The sequence below is a fragment of the Stegodyphus dumicola genome, chromosome 1 (genome assembly GCF_044657685.1).
Source record: "Stegodyphus dumicola isolate Sdum_Otavi_A_Nest chromosome 1, ASM4465768v1".
NCBI lineage: Eukaryota > Metazoa > Arthropoda > Arachnida > Araneae > Eresidae > Stegodyphus > Stegodyphus dumicola.
Genome location: NC_140768.1, coordinates 271,103,038 through 271,128,728, shown reverse-complemented (window position 1 = coordinate 271,128,728; position 25,691 = coordinate 271,103,038). Strand labels below are relative to the sequence as shown.

Sequence of the window (25,691 nt, the reverse complement as noted above, 5' to 3'; positions counted from 1 at the left end):
CTTCAAATAAATTTATCATTTTTCAAATTAATTCCTCTATAAAATGTGCTTAGATCAGCAGTCTTTCCCATCATTCACAAAAGTAAGTGCAAGAATGATTATTTACCTTCTCCGGCAGCAGTGTTTTAAGACACTTTAAACATGTCGAGAAAAGGAGCAAATCTATTGAGACTTTTGTTAGTTTTAGTTTGAATAGAAAATAGATTACAATTAATACCGTTTGGAGTTTGCTCGACAAAACGTGTTTGCACGTGTTTAATCAACTTGGTTAAAGGCTTCAAGCACTTTTCCCTTCATAAGTTCTGTTTAAAACTTTAAACAAAAAAGATTGACTTTATTATTTCTATGTGTGCATATTTAAATTTTTATTTAGATTAGATACAATTTTTTATGCCGATTAGATTTTTATCACATTTTTTTAATTTGATTTGTCACTTATTTTACATGGAATTTTAGGAATTTGATAGGATACACAAATGTTTTTAGAACCTCTGCTAGGTTTCAAACCTCCTTTCTTATCAAATCAATTTTTAAATATCAGCAGATAAATGTGCTATTTTTGACCTACATGGTCACTCGGTGTTTAATGCCTTTTCTATTTTTTGCTTATGTATATATACATATATATACACACACAAGATGTGCCCATAAAGTATCCAGTCAGTTTCTTATAAACAAGAAAAAGATTAGCAAACTTCAAATAAACTTATCATTTTTCAAAATAATTTCCAGAGGAGTCTAAACTATTTTTCCAACATTTCTTCAGGTTATTTAACCACTGTTTACAGGCACTAGAACTAGCCATTTACAAAATAAGTGTAACATCTGATTTAATATCCAAGACCTTTTCAAACATCTATCCTTTTATGGCAATCTTAAGCTTTGGAAAAAGGAAAAAAAAAAATGATCCGATGATAAATAAGGAGTATATGAAGATTTAAAATTAAACGTGAATGTTTTAGCAAGATATTGTTCTACAAACATTGTATGGGGTCTAGAATTATCGTGTAAAAGAAATCATTGCCCAGTTTCTCTCTAACTCACCTTATCCTGTTTCGTGATAAAAAAATGCACTTTTCACTTCCTTTTAAAAATATTCAGCAACTAATTGATTTATTGATTTTCAGAGAAACATTCATGGTGAGCAAGTTTTGTAATAATAAATGCAATCAACATCTACTTAATCTTTAATTTCAATATCCGTGTTTTGTTATATAATGGTCCTTTCCACTGTGCACTTTTTGTCTTTTTGTTTCTGGGTCTTACTATAGATACCAGGTCCATCTCCTGCTATGATATGCTTTAAAAAATTGTAATCAGCAAAACTTCACAGCATGCTTTTATGTCTTCTTATTACTGTTCTGTCAAAATCCGAGGCACAAATGAAGCACAAACTTTCCTCTGTTTCAGATTTTCAATTAAAATTAATCTACAGCTTTCTCAGTCTATACCAAGCATGTTTGAAATTTACTGAGTTTTTACACATCTATCAGCTTTTATCAGAGAACAAATTATCTCTTAACATTATTACATTATTTCCATCTTAAAGCAAATTTTTCTGCACAATGTCTTCTCAGTAAATTGAGAATGACTACAGCATTTTGGAAAACGATAAAATAACTAGTTTAATTTGGCTTTAAAAAGAGTCGAGATGTCACTTTTCTTGAACATACATTTATTCTTTTTTATTTTATCATTGGTCCTTTAATCTGTCCAGTTACTTTATTGGTACACCTTATTTATGTGTGTGTAACACCTTATTTATGTGTGTGTAACAATTTAGGAGAGTGAATGTATGTGTTGTATCTCATACATACATACACACACACACGCAAACACAAAGAGCTTAATGATGGTTCACAGCTTTATCGTAGTTACTTTATCGTTCACAGTACCAATTCTTTTACAACAGTTGTGTGGTAGAATGCAAAAAATAAAAAAGGAAACACTTGAATTTCAAAAACGATGGAAAACAAAAAATTATTTCAGTTACAAATATTTAAAAGAAATAATGTTTAAAATTTACAGGAACTGTTCAAATAAATGATAAGCTACTACAATACATGCATCATAATGAAGATGGATGTCATTTACAAGATGCTGATTGATTCTATGGAAGACTTTGTCACCAGAATTAGCATTATTGGTGGAGAAACACATGACAAGCCACATATCAGCCACTTCATCGTCACTGAGGTGAATGTGGTGCAGACAGTGGTTGTTCATTTGAAAAATTCTTGTAAATATTAAACCAGCCTTTTTTTTTAAACTTTTATGGTAAATATCTATGACTAAAATGACTTCCTGGCCTGCTTATTCTTCCCGCTTAAGTCATTTTACATTCACATTTCACAATCCATTAACCATTGTATTACAAAAATCACCATTTTTGCCATGTTCTATCATCCCTTAAAGCTGTGATCACAAATTCTACTACAATTGCTACATAAAAAGAAAACATGATAGACAAATACATTATAAAACACAGTTGAGTTTTTGAAGTGCACAGAATTACTAAAGTTAATACAGATTTAAATTTGCTTATATAAGCATAAAGAAAGTATTTAACATGAGTTTCTCTCATCTTCAGTTACAACACATGAAAGTGTGCAAACATGAAAATAATATGTATGATTCCACTACTAATATTCTTATAATTGCAAATTTTTATAAATTGTCACCTGACTGCAGATGATCAAAATTCATATTATTAAATACTTCCTTTATGCTTATATAAACAAACTTGAAACATTCTGTTACACATTCTACTGTAAACACACATACATATACATGTGGGTATGCAATACAGGTGCCCTAGAGTGATACACCATTTTAAAATTGAATGGTTCATAAGTTGCCAATTTGTTGGCAACTAATTTTTTGTCAAGCTAATGCATGAAAGGCAACTTCCAGTTTCAAAATGGTGGATGGAATGGAATTCCATACAAGAGAAATCAATGGATAAAATTGTAAAGCGAGAAATATTGGTAATTAGGCACTTATATTTTTTTGAGAAATTTTTCTGTAATTTTTTAAATTGCTGCTGTTCGCCCCAGTAACACAGCGATTTGTGCTTCGTTTTAAAAAAATCAAAGAATAGTACAAACTCAGCATTTTACGACACTGGCATATACAAATTAGTGAAAACCGACGTGTGCTATGCATATTCTTGTGTTGCCACACAAATACTTTTTGTTGCCATACAACTATTTTGGCAACATACTGCTTTCTCTCGTGAATACTTCTTGTGACTTTCGGTGGGGGCTGCAGATAATGAGAAAGTACCACTGAATTACCTGCCAAAGCAAAAATTCTGATAAAGCAAATATGAAATCAAAATAAATATGAGAATGGTTTTGAGCTAAAGATGAAAATTAAATGAAATATGGCTGGTTTTGGTTAAATATGATTGCACAGTTTCCTTTGATAAGTTTAAATTTAAATATGTTAGTATAAGATAGAAAATAATAAAGTAAAATCAATAAAAATCTTAATAAATTAACTGAGAAAGAAGCTTTGATTCTAGGCCTTTTGAGATCCTATAATGCTGTTTCTAATTATTTAAAATTTACTAGATTATAATATAGAAAACAAACAAATGTACTTGTTTGTTGTTCATTGCTAGAGTAACAGAAAGTAATTTCATGTCAAATAAGCCATTCAATTACAGGTATCAGAGAAATTCTATCGTTTCTGAATAAAAACAATTCTGAATTTACAATGCATGACATTTTGAGAAAACTATAAAAATGTTTGATATCAAAAAATGAAATGTCATCCGTGTCTAATTAAGAACTTAAAAAAAAAAAAAAAAAGGGGGGGGGGACAACAAAATCACTTTAGTCTGATTGGACATAATTTAAAAAAAAAAAAAAAAAATTCACATATGTGGTGATGTTTGACTTAGCCAAATATCACATGGCACGGATTCAAAATTGCATAACACCACTTGGAATGATACATAAAATTTGAATTCATATAATTTCAGTATGGCTACAATCATTATAACTAAAAAAAAGGAGATTTTTTTTATAATGCTTGGTTAGAAAGAATGGCTTGATTTGTTTGAATATGGCAAAATACTTGACAGCTATCTCTGTGTAGGGATGCCTTTGCGGGGAACTTTCTCGTGGAGGCTGGCTCATATACACATTACACATAGGAAAAAAACACGACAACGGTCATTCAACCAGCCCATTGCCCGAGATTCAAACCTAGGAACTAACTAGCAGTGTTCAGCAACGTTACCGTTCAATCGCTGGTCAGTCAATTAGAAAGAATGATTGTTGATTTACAACTAATGACTGTTTTACACTTTTTCAAAATAGATTACACTGAATAGACTTTTACAGGAAGAATATGGAACATACTTACTAATGAATAGCTTATTATGCATCCAATCCTTTTTGATACTCTACTAATATTCAATGTAATTTATTGTTTGCCACTGAACACACTAAATTTTAAATAATCAGAAACAATATAACGGAACTGCTAACAAACATTAAAATGCAACATTTGACAGTTTTAAACATGATTCATTAAAATTCTGGGTAGTACTTGATTTTCATGACCCCGCGATAAATCACCAAATTATGTAAACCACGTGAAATGATAATCTCTTTACAGTTTAAACATCTGTGTAAAAAATGATACTTTCACTTTCGACTTGTATTTGCCAAATTTAATGAACTGCATAATACCTTAATAGTCTTTTTTTTTTTTTTTTTTTAAATTTAACCTGTTAACTGGGGAATAAGCTTTCAGTAAAATCGTTTCACAATGGGGACTTTTTCTTTTGCAGTAATTTCAGCACATCGCAAGGAATAAATAAAAGAAAATCGTTTTAAAATATTTAATGATATTAAATATTAAAATTAAACATTTTTAATCCGGAAAAACAAATTAATTGAACGAATTTAAACAATTATTTCGTATGATATTCCCTAAAGCAATGCGGCATACACAAAGCAACACTGCAGTCAGGACACCAAAATCTCGATTCTTTCCTAAGACCTTTGGAATAGCATAATTTGCATCTCCTTTGTTACATTTACTCTTGAAGAGTCAGAAGGTATATAGTCTGCAAAATGTCTTTCAAAGAGTTGAGATGGTTTTGGTGTCAAAGATGATCGTCCTGTACTAGTAGATGGCAACTGCGATCCGTCTCTATATTTTTCAACACCTTTTCCTACAGTTTTGATAAGGAAATGAAGCCTATCTAGGTGACCGCCATCTTTCTTGCATAAAAGATATGCATTCAAACACACCATGTCTAGTGCATGTAAAAATATCTTACAGTAATACTTTTTTACTTGGTTTCTAGCGATTTCATACGTGTTCATTTGTCCGTCAGCAAGATCAACTCCTCCCATATTTTTGTTGTAGTCAGTGATAACTTCCGGTTTTGATATCGTTTTCCTTCGTTTTTCTATTTCTACAAATTTATTGTCCTCAATATAATTACATCCTTTTTGTCTTTCCACTTCATAATCATTATTTTGTCTCTGTACCTAGCAATATGTTCATCTTTTTTCAAAATACAATTTTTGATATCAGATGGTATTCCCTTTCTATTTTTTCGCATTGTTCCTACAACATCGGTTTTTCTTCTCATCTTCTCAGCTAGATCAGTACTAGTATACCAATTATTGAGATATAGCGTATATCCCTTATCCAACAAATCGTGGCACAATTCAAGAACAATAAGATTTGGTCCCTGTTCTTCCGGATAGTTCGAATCATACTGCGTGTCTTTACCTGTATATATAATGAAATCACTTATGTATCCGGATTTACTTTCACATATCTTATACAATTTAACACCAAATCGACTTCTTTTCGATGGAATGTACTGTTTCCAAGATAGTCTTCCTTGCCATAGCAAAAGGGACTCATCTACAGATATTTCCTTATCTGGTACGTGAATTTGTTTCTCAAATAGTTCAAAATGGAATCGATTTTGTAGGTTTTTTTGTTGCAGACTTTTAGATCGAAAGCATTGTTATCACTAAAATGTAACAATTTTACTAACAGTTGGAAACTTTTTTCTGACATAGTTTTATAAAAAAAAATGGACTCTCCAGACTTTCTCGCTTTGTGAAATAAAGCTGATAAGAAGGTTTTCCTATTATTCCTCGCAAAATTATTAAAAAAATAAATACTCTCATCTCTCGGTCATCTGTGTCAACCCACGAGAGACATCTTGAACGCGGTTTCATGGAAGTATTTTTTTCAAAAAACTGTCCGGGGTATTTGTTTGATTGTTCCACAATAAGTTCTACAAAATTCTCATCGATAAAAAAGGCAATCCTTTTCTTCAGGTCCTTCAAATGTAAGTCTAGATTGAGATAAAAACGGGAAAGGCGATCGCAATATTCTTTCACATTTCCATTCAGCTGATGTCGGTTGAGTATTTTGGTCTATAACATCATCATCCTTTGATTCAATGTCCGGACCATCAGTAAAGAAGTCGTTTTCACTTTCTTCCGAACTGGTACTTATTCTTAGAATTCGACGTCATTTTACCAAACCTCCCGGGCAATATTTCATCATCACTTTCAGACAATTCAAAAATATTTTTTGCTTCACAATAATTTTTAGCCATATTTATAAAAAACTAACAATTACTCAAATCAACAAGTTATTACTAATATGTAAAATACTGAAATGCAGACTAAAATTAAATTAAGTTGTGCAAATTAGGAGTGTTATCACAATTTATGAGCGGACAAGTGTTTCCATTGATCGATTTTTCTTGAACAACGGTCAAGTGACAGATTGCAAAAAAATGTAAGAAAAATTTCGTCATGCCCATTGAAATAGTCTTCCCAGCATGACGAAACATTTCATCATGCCCGTTGAAATAGTCTTCCCAGCATGACGAAACATTTCATCATATTCATTGAAATAGTCTTCCCAGCATGACGAAACATTTCGTCATACCCATTGAAATAGTCTTCCCAGCATGACGAAAAATTTCGTCATACCCAATTAACAGATTAAACATTTATGTAAAAAAGCGATACTTTCACTTTCGACTTTATTTGCTGAATTTGAAGAACAGCGTAATATACTGGTATCCCCCCAGTTTAAACATGGTAAAAAGTGCTGACAATTTTTAATTTACCAAGCAGCGAGAAGGATGCCATATTGTTGATATAGTACTTCACAATCGAATGAATGTAAATGTCTATGAAATGAAATTATATGTAAACTAATTATATGTAAATATGTTGAATTGCAACATGAAAAGTTGTAACCAAACAAACAAACAAAAAAAAAAAAAAAAAAAAAAGATCAATGATCCAATAACTGTTTATTGGTTCCAGAATATCATTCCTAACAATGTGCTGCATTTCATCTACTACTGTTGAATAGAGGAACTAATGTCACTTAAGTAGTGTGATAAAGTCACTTAAGTAGCTCAACATGTGTCAAAATACCATAAGATTGACTGGAACAATTTTATGAGAAAGGTTTTTTCACTACATTTACATTGACAACCTAAAGGACGAATGGATGGGCCTGGAAAAATAGTTGAAATTGACGAAAGGTTGTTCGTGCGGTGAAAAAACAATGGCAGGGTACTTGAAAAACAAGGGATATTCGAAGTGGCGAGTCAAAGTTTCTCATTCAGGTTCCAAATCAGGAAGCAAGCACACTGATATCAACAATTTAATTTTGTTGATGCAACACTGAAAGCTCACACCCAAAAGGTGGAAAGATTGTGGGGCTCTGTTAAAAGCGAAACAAAAAAACAAAGCAGTATGGCTCAACAGTCATATTTTTCTGAATCCATATGTTGGAAGTCCTCTGGGAAAGATAAGCCTTTTTATGCTATATTAAAAGAAATTGCAGAGATATGGCAGCCACAAACTATATGCGAGTAGTTTAAACTTGGTGATAATCTTGGTGCTGTTTTGATAACAGGGGTTATGAAAACCAAGTAGTACAATCTTTTTTTAGTCTTGTATGATTATTATTTCCCATATCCCATTTCAACTTTAAAAATGTACAATAAAATTTTAATAAAAGATTATATTATTTTGGAATATTATTTAAGTCAAAATAAAAAAACAAAATGAAAAAAAAACTGATAAATTTTAATGCTATGACAATATTTTGAATTAACGGATGAAAAGCATTCCTATATTCATTTTGCCTTCATAGATGCATAATAAGAATATTTGATATGATACAAAAAAAACTCAATTTTAAAAGGGTTCTACAGTTTTAAAATATACTAAATACAAACTTCATATGCAGCTGAGCAATAGCTTAAATAATAGTCTGCCATAAAAGTGCTCATTAATTTTACTGAATAGTTAAAGCTTTCAATAGATAATAATAATAAAATACATAAATTAGATTAAAACAATGTACTTCTGTTTTCTTGTCCTTTATCAAATCTTCAACCTTCTCTATTACTTCTTTGCATAGGTCACATTCTAAATTTTTGAACTTTGTAGGTTTTTCTTTCTTTAGTGAGCCTAAAATGTTAAATTACCATCTCATTATACACATTATCAAATTATCTAAAGCAAATAATATCAAAATAGATTATAGAAATTGCCAAATGGTAGACACATGCTGTCAAGAAAAGAATTAAGTCACCAAACAGCTTGGTTTTTGATTTAAGACTACCATGCACAAAGAAGCCCATTTTTAAAGTTCTAGAAAGATTAACTGGATTAATTAGCATAGCGAATAGTGAAGCAGAATTCAAAGAATGCACTCAAAGCAGAAAAAGGCAGGATTGTTTAACCTTAATTTTTCACGCCAAAATATCTAAAAAATATCTTTCGCTCCAAAATATCAAAAAAAAATTCAAGTCGCAGCATCAATGAAAGAAGACAACATCTCCCAGTAATTTTCTGAAACAAATCCAAGAACATCATGTGATAAACTTTCTCATGAAGAAAACAGGTGAATTGTTCATAAACGCTGAGAGGAGAATAGCCCTACAAATAAGAGTTATATTTGTATTAAATTAGTTAAATTCTATTGATATTTTTCTTATCAATTAAGTTATCAACACAGCAGTGGACAAATGTGATCACAATCACGCAGCACCTACTGTGTTAAATATTAAATAAATTATGCAAGTAATATTTCGGTGATTCTAATTTTGGGATTTTAATGACACGTACAAATTATAAAATTAAAAATTTTAAATGGTGAATTATGAAGTAACAAAAGACAAGACAATTAAAATTTATAAAAAAGGGGAGAGGGAATTAATATTTATTTGTTTGCTTTATTAAACATTTCTTTCAATATACGATGTTTACTTTCCTTTGTTTTCTGTACTAACACTTTCTTTTTAATTCTACAGATATATTTTAATTTTTTGTTCAGTTACAAAATTCCACTGTTCATGATCCTGTAACTGCCACATGAGGGATTCCCACTAAACTGTGAATCAAATTTTTTTCCTTCTCAACAATCTCTTTTGCTTTGCTTTGCTTGCTTTCTTCACTACCAGTAGCAATACTTTCTGGATTTATAACAACCATACTTCAGATTTTGGGATCCGTTAGTTGACTGATAATAAAGACATTGTCATCGTAATGAAAAACATGTTATACAATCAAAAGTCATTAATCCGGACTCGTCGGGACTTCGGCGATTCCGGATTATCGATTTTTCCGGATTATAGATCATCAGTCTAAATCTGGTAAGATGGCATGCAGAAATTATAAAATTAAAAATATGAAACCGTAATTTATGAAATAAAGAACAATTATGATCTAAAGGGTATCAAAATTTACAAAAAAAAAAAAAAGCTTAATATTTATTTGTTTACTTTATTAAACATTTCTTTAAATGTAAGTTGTTTAAGTTGCTTCGTTTTATGTGATAATACTTTCTCTTTAATTCTATAAACAGACATAATTTCTTCTTCAGTTAAAAGTTCCACTGTTCAAGTCCTATAATTGCTGTGTCGAGAATACCGACTAATTTATCAATCGAAATTTTTTTGTTTTCAATAACCTCTGTGTCACTTTCTTCACTATCAGAAGCGAATTCTAATGATGAGGAATTTGATTTAAATCATATCAAACACGGAGTACATTGAGATGAAATACTAAATTTAGTATTTCATCTCAATGTACTCCGTGTTTGATATGTACTCCGTGTATATTTGTAAGGAATAATAAGCCAAATAAAATAAAAACATCTGCCCTGAATATAAGGATAGTGCTGACAGATCAAATTCCGATTCATTGCAAGCCGCGGCGTTCCCCCCTTCTTAGAAATACATATTCTTTGATTCTAACCTCCATGGTACTGTATACTAGGATTAAACCAATTTTGTTTTATACAAGAATAAGTATTTTGTTTAGTTCAACAAGAACTGCATATGCACTTGCAATTCTCGAGGTTACTGGAAACCAAATTTACGGGACACTTGCTTTGCCTTTCTAAAAGACAATCTAATTGGAGCTGCGAAAATTGGCTTTATGTCAGCTGCCCGAATGACGCTCACATGATATGTAATTCGCCAAGAAAGTGATCGCTTCCAACATTGACTCAAAACTGGCTTTTTGGGGAAGGGATTGCTGTATGAAATTCCCCAATTTTCCAGATTTTGACTAAAATATTTCAAGTCCCTGAATTTTTTGGTCAAATTTCGAATTTCCTGACTTTTTCTGGTTTTCCAGGTAGCATGGCAACCCTGTTAAATGTGGTAACAATAGTGTTCTTATCTTTATGGTTTGAAGTATTGCTCAAACGCATGTCTACAGATTGTTTACCTTTTCAGTGAGGCTATTTTAACAACCTTACTTATTACATTGGGTTCAGATAGGACAGAACCTTAGTTAATTAAAACTTAGATAATCAGGATTCTATGACATCTAAATGTTATCCTTTTGGGGATGGGGGAGGTCTTACAACAGCACCTTATTCTATTCTGGTCTATAACAACTTATCTGGTCTTATTCTGGTCTATAACAACAGCACCTTATTCTGCTATAAGTCCCAAGGTCTTAAAAGAGAAGAAGAAAGGATTTAAAAGAAAGGAAATAGGCATCATCTTATCCATACAAATGCTTTATTTATATGCTTATGAATTTAAAATAATAATTTATCTTAAAATTTAAATGAGTTTTCAACTGAAATAGATTTTGCATTCTCAATCATATCACCATAAATGAATTCAACTCATTTAACATATGCATGCATATTATGCAATCATATGTTGAAAAGTGCTTAAATTAAGTTATAAAATTAAAATGCAGTTATGAAGCAGCCTTTCAAAAACCAATTAAAAAAAGATTAAATGGAAATACTTTCTATTAAATCTTGTACTCAATAACCTTATAATGAAGGAGAGAGAAAAGGAAATAAAAGTATATAAAAAAAATAAGTATCACAAGACAACTTTTATTAGCTTAACTTAACAAACACATTTCAAATTTAATAATAATAAAAAAGAAATTCAAACCTGGGCAAATTTTCAGCATTCCACAAACTAAATCAGGATCTAGCTCTTGAATGATAATATTCATAACTGTATCAATATTTTCATCCACAAATGTTTTGCATTCTTCAGCAAGTGAGCTAGGTAATCGAGCACATCCTTCCTCCAAGAAAGTAAGAACCATTGTCTGTAAAATGATTTCAATTTAGATATTCTGTAGTACATCAGATTCACAGAAAGGATTCTTCCTTTTATATTTCTAATAACAATTCATCAAATGCATATATTATATTGAAATTTAACGAACACACTGCGATTTTCTTGACTTGCAAGCCACCAAAGATGTAATTTTTAATTCTAAGAAACTATCAGTTAGGATTTTTTGATATTTTGCCTTTATTCTCAAATTTTAAACTAATGACTTAAATTTATAAAAGTAACTTGCATTGCACCTTATTAAAGTCATCATTTTATAGTGTTCCCCCTCCCTTCTAGAAAAGAGAAACACATTAAAAAAAAAAAAAAAAAAAAAAAAAAAACTAGATTTATTAAAATTCCCTTTTTTTAAAATATTTTATTCATTAGTATTCTATCAATCACACACAGATGAAAAAGACAGCAATGTTGATGGCATAGAGTATACTGAAGAGAAAATTTGACATTCAAGTATGATTAAAAATTCAACTTATTTCAATTGGCATTTACAGGCACAGTTTACTTGAAGCTGCTTACTAAGAGAAAATTTTACTTCTCAAAATTTTGAGTTCAAAGTTCCTGAATTAGCTATGTCATCAGTGATACGAAGTCATACGAGGTAGACTGATCTAGAAATGATGCAGTCCAGAATAAGGTATTAAACATTTTCAGAATAGACAAGGGAAATTAAGGGCTACTGCTAACTAAAGAAATCATTTTAAGGTGCAGATAGACCTAAATAACAGGACGTGTGTTAAATTTTGTAATCTGTATTTTTTATTTAATTATTTATTTATTATTTTTATGCTTGTAACATCGTCAACTCCCAAGATGGAAGACACTAAGACAGGTTGTATTTTTAGATTTATTTTAAAACTTAAGTGAATTTTGGGTTATAACAAGGTTTGAATTGGTGTACAAAAAAGAAAATTACAGCAATACTATTGCCAGGGTTGCCACTCAAACAGGAGAATGAAATTCCCTGACTTTTCAATGTTTTCCAGGTGTGTTTTAAGAAAATTCCAATCTATCTGTGTAATGCATGTTGGCTGTGCTAAGAGGTAAATTAATTATGGTGTTACCTGAGAACAAAAAGATTAGCCAATTACATATGACTTATATATATATAATCCCCAAACCATTACTATTTTAACTATAATAGGATTTGTTTTCTCCACTGAAGATCGAGATTAGAACGTGCCCAATCTGGATTAAAAAATGTCTTTTTTGGAGACGTTTTGCAGCTAAATGAAAGAAATATATTTGATATTTTAAAATAAATTCAGGTACTTTATATTTATTCAGCAGCATACATAAACAATAAAATATGTGCTTTAAAATTTGTGATGGTAGGTCATCGTACTGCTAGAATTAATTTCAAGATTATGACAGAGAAAATTTTCTGAAATTTGAAAGTATTATTTACTACAGTCAAAAGTCGTTAATCCGGACTCGTCGGGACTTCGGCGATTCCAGATTATGGATTTTTCCGGATTATAGATCATCAGTTTAAATCTGGTAAGATGGCATGCAGAAATTACAAAATTAAAAATATGAAACCGTAATTTATGAAATAAAGAACAATTATGATCTAAAGGGTATCAAAATTTACAAAAAGAAAAAGCTTAATATTTATTTGTTTACTTTATTAAACATTTCCTTCAATGTAAGTTGCTTCGTTTCATGTGATAATACTTTCTCTTTAATTCTATTAAACAGACATAATTTCTTGTTTAGTTACAAAGTTCCGCTGTTCAAGTCCTATAATTGCTGTGTTGAGAATACCGACTAATTTGTCAATCGAAATGTTTTCGTTTTCAATAACCTCTGGGTCACTTTCTTCACTATCGGAAGGGAATTATAATGACGAGGAACTTGATTTAAATCATATCAAAGACAGAGTATATCGAGATGAAATACTACACTTAGTACAGAATTATAAACCAAATAAAATAAAAACATCTGCTCTGAAGATAAGGATAGTGCTGACAGATCAACTTCCAATCCGCACTTTTGCTTTGTAGATACAAATTACATATTAGTAAATATATATTGGAAATTCTATTTGACATAATCTTTCTAATCTATCATAATCTAATAATGACGTTTCTGCCCCCCCCCCTCTGCCGCAGAGCAGCGTGAAATTGATAAACAGATTTCGGATTTCAAAACATACTTTCGCTTTGTAGTAAATATATATCGGAAATTCTATTTGACATAATCGAAAGTTCAAGCTTACTTTTATAAAATTGCTCTAACAGTCAGCAAAAAATAATAAGCCGGATTCAATTCGAAGATTAAGGAACAACGCAATCTGCAACATTAACTGAATTAGATAACTTTAGCTTAGCGTATAACTCCGTTACACATTAAACGCGCATGCGCACAAACATATTCGCAGCTGTAAGGGTCTTATGCGCTCTCGTAAACGCCTGTGCGCATGCGTGAACGTGTCGCATGCGCAGAAAGTTTGTATCTTTGAGGTCCGGATTATAGATCATTCCGGATTATGGGTGTCCGAATTAACGACTTTTGACTGTAATAATAAATAAATTTGGAGGGAAGAAGGAACATTAAATAATACGAATAATATAAAGATAATTACTTAAAAATTGAATTAGAATAATTAACAATATTTTAGCGAATATTTAATTGTTAGCCTAGATGACCGATTACTATTTTTTTGCAAAATATCAAATAAGGCATTTATTAAAAAGAAAAAAAAAAAGGTTTAAAAGATTTTGTGGTAAAATCCTAGTATACGGTAAGGCCTTGGCACGATTTTTAAAATTGTCACCAACACCAAAATGACCCGTTTACCCCCCACCATAATGTCGCAAAACGGATGTTCATAGCCCCCCCTTAAAATAACTAATCCATTAACTAATTTACTTGAGCGAAAAAATATTTTCTTTTGCTTTAAAGTTTAGAGAAATTTGAAACAATATTAATTTTATGAACTCTTGATACCATGACCTTCGAAATTCAACACCGGCTTGGAGCTTTGGCGACAGATATTTTGAGCATGCGCAGTTGTTTCCCTCTACGTTGGAACGCAGCGACTCCTGTTGCAGAGAAGTTTTCCTTTTTAACAATACATATTCTTTGATTCTATATTTATATATATTGATAGTTTTCCTTCTTAACAAAACATAACTATTCCGTAGTACCGTATACTAGGATTAAACCGATTTTGTTTTATACGAGAATAAGAATTTTGTTTAGTTCAACATGCACTGCATATGCGCTTGCGATTCTCGAGGTTACTGAAAACCAAATTTACGGGAAACGGAAACTTGCTTTGCCTTTCTAAAAGACAATCTAATTGAAGCTGCGAAAATTGGCTCTATGCCATCTGCCTGAATGGCGCTCACATGATATGTAATTTGCCAAGAAAGCGATCGCTTCCAACATCGAAGCAAAACTCGCTTTTTTTGTGGGGTATCGCCGTTTAAAATTCCTCGACTTTTCCAGATTTTGACTAAAATATTTAAAGTACCTGACTTTTCCCTAAATTTTTGGTCAATTTTCAAATTCCCTGACGTTTTCTGGTTTTCCAGGTAGCGTGGCAACCCTGTATTACAGAAGAGAGACAAAGGTATCCCTGATGCAGGACACATCTTATTTCAATCGAATCGTTTTGATAATTCTTTGTCCTTCTTTTGTCACAAAACGAGAAAACAGATGCATTCAATGAATTCAGTCCAAAAATCCCTTTTGGTTAGTTTCATTCGGTCTAGCTTAGAGTTATTCAAAAGAACTGGTTTTCCCATGGTTTTCCCCATGAGAAAAGGAAACTCTAATTGAACACACACACACATTACTGACAAATACAGTGCTACTTAATATACAAATCCACAAATATCCAATTATTATAGAGAAATATAACAATTATTATAGTTTTGTTTACAAAAATTTTTTGGTCCTTCTTTTGTATTTCAAGGGCAGTCAAAGTCAACAAACTGCATTTATTTTTTTTATAATATTCAAAATTATGAAAAGGATAAATGACAATTATACTACTAAAAGAATGCCAAAACTCATCAAACAAAGTAAGGCAGACATAAAATTGTGTTATTAAACATACATAACTTTAGAAAAGATATGAAAAAGCCCTGATATAAATTAAAATCGGTACCTTCCAGTTTTCATTCAAAACTAAAAGATAAAATATTCAGAATAAAATAAACAAATTTATGATTCTCCAATTTTTGAAGAGTATTTCATAATAGCAAATTCAGTTTGAATGCAGAAACACTAAACATTTTCAAACTGATATTCAGTATTCCATTTCGTATAGGATACAGCATTATCAGTAACATAAAAATTTTAAAAAAAAAAAAAAAAAAAAAAAAAAAAAAAACCTGAATTTGCGGCATCAGCCTCAAAAGCTACCCATTAATTCTTTATTTAAAAATCTAAAATTTCTACAAATATTTCAACATTATTCTAAAATGATGTCTTAATATTTGCAAACAAAATTCTATTTGTCATGTGCATACATATTGCATCAGCAATTTTAATATAAATATTACATCTTTATAATAGAAACAGAGGAATGAATGGAAGGTGTAATATCTTCTGAATTCTATTGGTTAAACATTATGCTAATTTTTTTATTAATCTTTGTTTGAAAATGCCCCTTATTTAAATTATAAAATTAAATACATTACCAACATATATCACTGCAATTTTTGATAGCTAAGACTTCCTTTTTTGTGTGTGGGAAGGGGAAGCAAGAGTTGTGTTCAACAAAATTACGAAAATAACTCCCTTAAACATTTGCAAAATTTTCCTAGTTAAACATATTTAGAAAATGTCAAATATATTATTCATTGGTTATCAAAATTAAACAGGAAAACCAATTTCCTTAAAATTTAACAAACTCGGAGGTTACAAATGTTAATCTTTGATTTAACATCATTAATACCTTAGAGCCAGGTTGCTGCAACTTTTGCTTAAATGATGAAATCACGTCTTTGCATACATCGCATTCCAGATCTTTCACTTCTTCAGAAACACCAATTCTTGCTAACTCTAAAAACATTTCATTAAGAAAATAAAATTCAATAAAAGTTCATCATGTGCAATCTCTAATTCAAAATTTAAAGATAACAATTATTTGAAGCATTAAATACAGAAATGAAAGCAAAAATAACAATGGGAGTAATAAATTTGATTTACACAATACAGTACAAAGTCTGAGCTCTGGAATCATCCAGACTCACGATTTTAGATCATCAGTTTTAAATCTAGTAAGATGTGTAAAAATTATAAAATTAAAAACATGAAATATTGAAGCATTTATGATCTTGATGGAAAAAAATTTACAAAAAAAAAAAAAAAAAAAAGAGGGGGGGGACTCAATATTTATTTGTTTGTTTCATTGAATACTTCTTTCAATGTAAGCTGTTCCTGTTTTTACATTAACACTTTCTCTTTAATTTTATAGACAGAAAGAAGTGAATTATATGTGTCAAGAATTCCTACTTAAGTGTCAATCAAAATGTTTTCTTTATCAAAAGCCTCTTTGACATTCAATAACACTTCATTATGTGCAATCTCTAGTTCAAATTTTAAAGATAACAATTATTTGAAATATTAAATATAGAAATGGGGCATTTTTTGAATTTATACCATACTACAGATTATACACCATCTGTTAGTTAATTGTTGAAAGGAGTACAATGAAAATCTCATATTATATCATCTTCATTTCTTATCACTTTTCCACATTCCTTCATAAATTCTATTAATTGAAAAATTTTGTCTTTTTCAAAATCTCTGCCAAAATAAGGTGGATCTTTAGCCTCATTTTGAAACTACACTTCCTCATTTTGAAACACAGCCCAAAGTGCGCTGCCATTTCCTCTTTCTTGGCAAGGCCACTATAGAAGGCAAGTTCTATATATGCTATAGCTTTGCAGATCATGCTACATTCCAGGATTAGAAACTTTTTGATTAAATCAAAAATCTAGATTTTAATTTTGGTAAAATAACTGTCATAATAATAGCCTGCAAAAAATAATAAACATGATCAAATTAAAAAGTTAAGATATGTGCAATTGGTTATTTTAACTGAACCTTAGTTTTTCGGAGTCTTATTCTTTCTCCATTCTCTGCTGCTACAGCAACAAAAGAAAACCAATGTGAACAGCGCTTCACTCCAAACAAATATCTTGAGGCTTCACTTACTGTTTATGTCAGACAGAAAAATGTTAACCCCTACCCAACATCCACTTCAGAATTGAAAACATGGTCATGGCTAACATCAGTCAACATATTGTGTCAGTGGATACAGCTTGATTCACTACAAGCAGGTGTTAGAAAGTGACATACAAGGAACTCGGTAGGAAAATTGATTTTATCGTTCATTTTCCCCCTTTTTCTTTCAGTATTATGTTTTCAATTTCTAAACTTGGTAAAAAAAAATTGCTGATGATTGAGAGATCTGGAAATTAGATGTACGGATTTTGAAATTCTTACTGAATTACAAATTAATTAGAGAATACATTAATTAATACAATTAATAATTTATCTTATTAATTACAGCAAAAAATTTTAAAGGCTTGAATTAAATCAAAAACTATAGAAAACAAGAGGAAAAATTTGTTGCTTCTATAATCAAATGCTCAAATTTTTAAAAGAACAAAACAGTATTAAAAAATTACGTGGGCAAAGTCCTAGTGCAGGGCAAATATTATCAGGTTTTAATTCTTGTTGGAGAATGCTGATTAGAGCTTCGACATTTTGGTTAATGAAATCGTTACAGTCATCTCTTAGGGATTTGGGTAAAATATTGCAGGCTTGATCCAAGAAATTTTCAACTTTTTCCTGCAATAAAAATTTAAATATATCAAAGTAAGCATTCTTAAATTCTTATATACAACAGTTCATGAAATGCAGAACATAAATGACTAAACTCAAAATAATGATAACAATCAAATTTCAGAATAAAAATTCAAATTACAGTTTAATACCTAAAATAGTATTGTCATGCACATACTCTATGCTACCTGCCGGAAGAACAGACTTATAGCTGAAAGCCAACAACTTATAGCTGAAAGGAGAGAGGAGAAAATCTGGCAACGAAAAGAAGAAACGTGCTTGATGCGAGAAGGACGGCATGCTCGTGTGAAAAAAACAGTTTATCTGAAAGGAGAGGGGAAAATCTGGCAACGAGAAGAAGAAACGTGCTTGATGCGAGAAGAACGGCATGCTCGTGAGAAAAAATTTGAAATGAGTTTGACTGTATTCCGAGAGTAGAGTTGGTCTTTCTTGTTTTTTGTTAAGAGCTGAGAGATGCAATGTATTACTTGTGCGTTTGATGTAAATGTGAATAAAAGCAATACTTTGTGAAGTTAAACTGTATTTACAAAATTAAAATATAGCTCATGTTATTGCTAAACCTGCATAAATGTCCCAGTTTATTTCCTGCAAATAGAGTTGACTAATAACATTCATAAGTGGATAGAAACGAACCGACAAAGATGAATTGATCAAAGGATCGATTATATGACAAGTATATTAGTTGATTTTTTTTAATTAAAAGATATAAAAATTGCAAGATTAACAAGGAACCTGCAATCTTGATATACAGATTTCCAATTAAATTCTGGAACTAATTTTAAGCTAATGTATTTTTGATAAACTTATTACAGGGTTTGTACACATTTCTACACAATGAAATTAAGTACTTTTAAGGACGTTTTTAGGACCATTAATGAAAAAAATTAATGGCCTATGTGCAAATGGGAACTGAATAAATTAAATTAAAAATATTATCTATGCCTGAACTTTACTTTTATAATACCATCCTAAAAATAAAATAGATCCATAAGTACGATGCATTATTATTAAACATGATTTAATTAACATAATTATTAATAAGTTTGAAGTTTGAGAATAAAATAAACTTTATGAAATTTATCAAGTAGCATCAAATAATTTACACTTGTAATAATTGAACATATTTGAAAGAAGATAAGTGACATTTTATTTATGTTTTACTCACAGTTAGCTTTATGTTTTTTATTTTATTTTATTTATTTATTTATTTTTAAGTCTCATTTTGTTACATTTTTGCTCAGTCTAGAGGCAGTAAGTAAGCAGATTTTATTTCAAGCACCATAGGTGAAAATGAGAAGTAAAATCATAGCATGATTCATAACAAAAGATTGGCTATAGTCACCACTCCTGCTTGCATAGAGAGAGACCTGCTGATCAAAACAAACCTGAGAGGATTTCTGTAGGCATGGTTGGCAAGTTTTGAAAGTTAGCTGTGCTCTGCCTGACACAGTTAGTGTCTTAGCTTCGTGTAGAGTTCCAGGGGTTGTAACTCAGTTAATATACTTTAAGGTTCTAATCAGCCAATAAAATACCAGAAGTGATAAGTTGTTTTGCATTATTTTAACTCTCACTAGATGCGAAGAATAAGTTTTACATGAATTTTTTTCAGTTTTATGTTTTATCTTGTGACCACGGTAAAGGTTAATGAAAGGCAATAACTCGCTTTAACATGCAGAAAATTTTAAGGATAAGCAGTTAGTTATAAGTAATAAAATTAGATATTAGATAACCTAAGTCATTATGGATTTACATGGCCACTATTAGATTTTATTTATTTTTTCCCACTATTTGTTAAAAAAGCCCTATTAAAATCACAATATAATAAAATTTCACAGTTTAAAATACATGTAATTTACGATATCGATTCTTAAATGATATTAGGATATTTAAACATTAAAAGCTACAAAATGTGTCTTTTTAATTTGAACACTTTCCACATGTTTTGGCTAATTTATAGCAATTTCCTTCTCTTAAAGCATTTTTTCTAACAATTAGAAATTTGTCTCTACATGCAAAACTATGTTCTCACCAGCTTCTGCGTGTTTTATCTTCTAAAATGAGCTTCTTATTTAAAAAAAACTTAGAGCATAAAGGCATGTTCTTATGCTAACAAAATAAATTAATGTTCATGGTGATGTAACTAAACAAGATGAGTCACACTCAAACTAAAGATATGAACTAGTGGTTAAACACTGTACAATTTAATTTCATTTTAAGCTGGCTCAGCAACTATATCATTATAACAAATTCAAATGTTGGCAGGGGTTATGCAAAGGCGAATAATTACAAATTATCAGAGCTGGCAGGAACTAATGCAGGAAGCAAGTGGAGATCAGAAGTATACTCTTATCTTACACTCCGAAAACCTCAGTTTATAAGTGATTTTCATTCTGATGAGGAAATAAAAATGGGAAATTATAGTAAAGGCTGAAATTGTAAACAACTGGGTAATTTATGTAATAATAACTGTACATATCTTTGAAGATCTGTTTATACAGCTGGTGTGGCATAATTTTTAGAATTTAGAACAAGCATTGGAAGTAGAATTTAGAAAGGCACCAGGCAGCAAAATCTAGGATCCACAGAAATTGCATCAGGCGCGAAAACGCATAGCGCCAACTCTGTGTATGATGCATTAAGACATATTAGATGAATCACTTAAACTGTCAGTTTTCAATTTATTTATTAATAAAAAATTCCTTTCTATAATGCCTGTCCATATGATAATATTAGAAGCGTTTTTGATATTTTCCAAGCTTGTGTCTAGTGAAAAGTAAAGAAAATAAGGGGAAGATAGAAATGTTAAGAGAAAGATTCTAGGATCAGAAGTAAAACATTCAACTGTTATGTTTTCATTGTTCTTCCAGACGTTCTGCAGAAAGTAAGAAATTAGATATTAATATCATGGATACATTTTTCATTTTGCCACATTTTTCTGGAATCTTCTAGAATCGTGGGTCTATAAATCTTGCTTTTAAAACTTTCTAAACTTCTAAGCTGCATTGTCTAAAATCCTAAAGAAAAATGACTCACACCAATTTTGTAACAGCAAAAAGCCAGAAATATTTTGAAAAAAAAAAAAAAAAAAAACAGAGGGGAAAAAAGTTACAAAGTTAATTTTATACAGAAAACTGATGCATATTCCGAATATTCTGGAGAAAAACTCTTACCATGAAAAAAATATAAAAAGACATGTTAAATTAATTACACAACTATTTTGCTTTTGCTAAGAACTGTTTCACAAATTGTGCTTGATAGCATTATACCTTGCTCATTTTTTATATTCAAAATATTGTATACAAAGTAGCCAAAATGGAACTTTATAATATGACAGCGAAAAATAAAAATGCTTTATTTCAATGTTGTTTCCTCAATATAATTCCAATATATTACCATTATTTTAATGAAATTTATCAATGGTACAATGTTTAAAAAACATCACCGAAAAATTTCCAGATCTCGGAATTAAAAATTTTCAATAGAAACTGATCTTAAAATCGCCAAAATGTTGATAAGTCGCCAAATTTAGAGCCGTTTTATGAAAGAATTCACATACCCAAAAGCGAAAAGTTGTTTTAAGAGCTCTTTATTAGAAAAAGGGTAATAATTTTGAAATGCTTATGTTTCACTTCTTGCTTAGAAACTAGAGTATCCAATATTTATATTAGAAATAGGAACAAATTATAACCCATGAACATAATCACCCATTTAAAAGATAGCCATATTTGTCAGCAAATCGCCAAAATTATTCCTCCTATATGCTAATTCACCGTCAAAAGGGCAGTCATAAAAACAGACAGAAATTTCAGATGATTAAAATTAAGGACCTTCTGCCTGTTTTGGCTGAAATTAAGGACTTTTAAGAACCAAAAACCGATTCCAAAAAACTTAAGAACTCTTAAGGACCATACGAACTCTGTATTAAGTTTAAGAATTTATTCCCCATAGGTTAAAGCTATAAAATTAAAAATCTTATAATTAAAATGAGTCATTAAAAATTAACATAGCCAAATAGCAGAAAAAAAAATTACTGTGATATTATTTCATCATGAATTAATGACATGTGGTGTGCTCTTATTTAACAAATAAAAGATGTTCAAAATGCAGCTTTACAATTATTCCACATGATCACTTGCACATGAGGTTCACAACAAATATTTTCTTCGAGAAGCAATGCTTTCTATTTTGCTACAAAAAGAAATCCAAAGAAAAAACAATACATATCTCAGATGTTTCTTTTGGGATATTTAGAAACAGCTTCAGAGAATAAAATAAACCAAATAATATCTTCAGAGAATATATTGTTGCTTCTTCTTTAATTTTATATGATTACAAAATTTGTTATTTGTTATGAATAACAGGTATTCACACTTGAAAAGAAAGAGAAAAAATTATGAGTGTGATTGTACTTCATTTTGCTATTTATTGATTCTTTTTGGTGACTATTAGTTTAATAATAATCAATTTTAATAACACAGTTTTGTATGATACATTAAACTATTCACAACTACTTTATAAAATTTTATAGTTTGGTAATAACAAATTGCAATATTTTGTGGCTTTACGATAAACTATCTGATACCATTATCTAGTTTTTGTCCACAACATTTTTACAATTACATTAACATATCTGATACATCTTTAAAATTGCATCTATTGGGTATGTTCAAAAGTTCAACCCGCTTGCAAAAGGTCACTGATGAAAGATGTTTTGACCAAAGAGATGGTGCTTCCAAGAGCTGGAATTAGTAGTCACATAATTGAGATAATAGTACAGTACGTGTGTATACTAGTGGCACACAACTGGAGAGAGTTGTGCCGATCAAATGAAGACCAATAAGAAATACATCAGATATTGTTTGCTGCATGAGTTCGATAAGGGCAGTAGTGCAGCCTTGGCCTGCTGCAACATTAAGCAACTGTATGGTGGGGATGCAATTGAAGAAAGCACATGTCATCAAAAATTCAGGGATGGCAACAAAAGTTGTCATGATCAACCACGGTCTCGGCGTCCATCAGCATTTTCGAAAGAGGATCTGGATCACACCATAACAGTAAGTCCAAGGCCAACTATAGAGGAATCACTGGCAACCTTCCAGGTAAACAGGACAACAGTGGAAAGAAGGCTTGTTTGTGGCTCTGGGTTTCATCACAAATTTTGATCGTTGGGTTCCACATCAGCTGAGCGAAAGTCAATGAAAGGGGTGAGTCATCATGTGTTGTACAGCTTCCCCAGTATGAAAGTTATCCCTTCCTGACACGGACTGTCACCAGCGATGAGAAACTGGTTATGAAACAGAACATGAAGCATCGCAGGACTGTGTGTCGCGTTTTTGAACCACCTCCATCGACAGCCAAACACGAACTTCATCCTAAGGAAATGTTGTTGAGTATCTGATTGGATGTTAAAGGAATCGTTTATTAGGAGGTCCTGAAACCTAACCAAACCATTAATATGGCCTTCCAAAGGCCTTAAAAGGGCTCGAAAGACTGCAGGAATCATTGTGGTCGAAGCAGCTAGGCCTTGTCAATCCCAAAAGGGTTATCATCCAACATGATAATGTTAAGCCACATACTGCTGCAATGACACATCAGAAGTTAATAGACCTCTGTTGAGAGGTTTTACCCCACCCACCCTACTTCCCTGACTTGGCGCCTACAGATTTCCACCTTTTTCGCACTGTGCAAAATGCCTTCACCAGGAAGGCCTTTGGTGTTGTGGATGCTGTTAAAAGTGCTTTACACGAGTTCTTCAATGCCAAACCAACAGAGTTTTATTGGCATGGGATTAACCTTCTACCAGAGAGATGGCAAGAAGTCATTGATCATGCTGGTGATTATACGCAGACCTAGGTGAGTTATACTTTGTGTTCTTCGCACATCCATATGCACACCAAAATCGGGTAAAACTTAAGCATGTACCCAAAAGAATATCAATATAAGGAATACAATTTTCTCTATTAGTTTAATCATTATAAAAGGGCCATAAAATTTTAACATTCATAAAATAGGTAATAAAAGTAAATTTAACAGAAAGTATTAATAAAATTAAATATATAGTTTGGGAACAAAATATAAATTAAATAAATATATAATCTTCACTTCAATTTATGACGCATTTAATAATATATAATTTTAATTCATTTAACAACACAGAGACAGCACAGAAAAAAACCCCAAAACAAAAGGTTTCAAACAATACACAACTCCATGACATCCGCAGAAAGCACAAAAACACAACTTTTCACTAATCTTTCTGAGATTTACTCAATTAAGACATAAACATGGTAAAAACTAATGGCAACATTTTGCATTAACATAATCCTTCTGGGAATTTTTAAATTTTCCTTACATTAGCAGTTATGCTTGTGATTATTTTGTAACTTAAAATATTACATGCATATAAGATACTTGAAACACAAAAAATTATTTTAGTACTTTTTATATTAATTATAAAATATCAAATGTCAAAAACAAATTTGTTTAAGTAGTCAACTAAAAAGAGATGAAAAACAGTTTTTATTATTATTATTACTATTTCTTTTGTTCTAAATCATATCATTCTCACCTTTATAGCAGGATCATTCAACTGATTTTCGACTTCTATCATTGCATCTTTGCACAGATCACAAAATGCATTGTCCTGAGGTTTTGGAATAACTTTTACATTCAATTCTATAATTAAAATAATAATAATAAATAAATAACTCATTAAAAAATATATCCTATGCCAGAAAGCAATTTCAACAGCTCGAAGATTCTTAAAATTTTTTCTGGAAAATACATCCTTTTTGATTTTTAATAAACTTAAATTATACTAAAATAAAGCAGAAACTACTAGAATATACTTTTATTATACTAAAACAAAACAAAAAATAAATATTTATTGAGTTACCAGAAATTCCAAAAATATTTAAATTCACTTACAATTTATGTAAGCAAAATTAAATATTTTACAAGTATTTTTAATTCCTTTATGAAATAAGAAATTCCCTTTTAAATAAGAGACTATATATTATCTAATTTCTTGATTAAAATATGCCTAATAAAAACTTAAAACCATGCCTATTTTCTTACATCTTTATGATTCCTAATATGTGACGTTCAAAATTAAAAGATAATTAATTACAACCAAACTTAAAACAATACAGTACAAACGAACATCTAAAAATTATAACACATTAACATTTATAAACACCTTGTTTAGAAGCTGAATAAC

At 30.5% G+C, this 25,691-nt stretch overlaps 1 protein-coding gene across 4 annotated transcripts in view; it reads right to left on the bottom strand.

Moving 5' to 3' along the window:
- The window catches only part of Sap-r (prosaposin), a 213,936-nt gene that overhangs the window by 23,240 nt on the left and 165,005 nt on the right, over positions 1–25,691 (bottom strand). For all 4 annotated transcript variants that reach the window (XR_015038253.1, XM_085806760.1, XM_085806769.1 and 1 more), the window contains exons 17-21: positions 25,041–25,147; positions 18,295–18,457; positions 16,554–16,660; positions 11,453–11,615; positions 8,386–8,492 (exon numbers count right to left, since the gene is read on the bottom strand). Coding sequence is in view for 3 of the 4 variants with exons in the window: in XM_085806760.1 (XP_085662886.1) it covers positions 8,386–8,492; positions 11,453–11,615; positions 16,554–16,660; positions 18,295–18,457; positions 25,041–25,147 (647 nt within the window). In the remaining variant the exon portion in view is untranslated. The remainder of the gene's footprint in view (positions 1–8,385; positions 8,493–11,452; positions 11,616–16,553; positions 16,661–18,294; positions 18,458–25,040; positions 25,148–25,691) is intronic.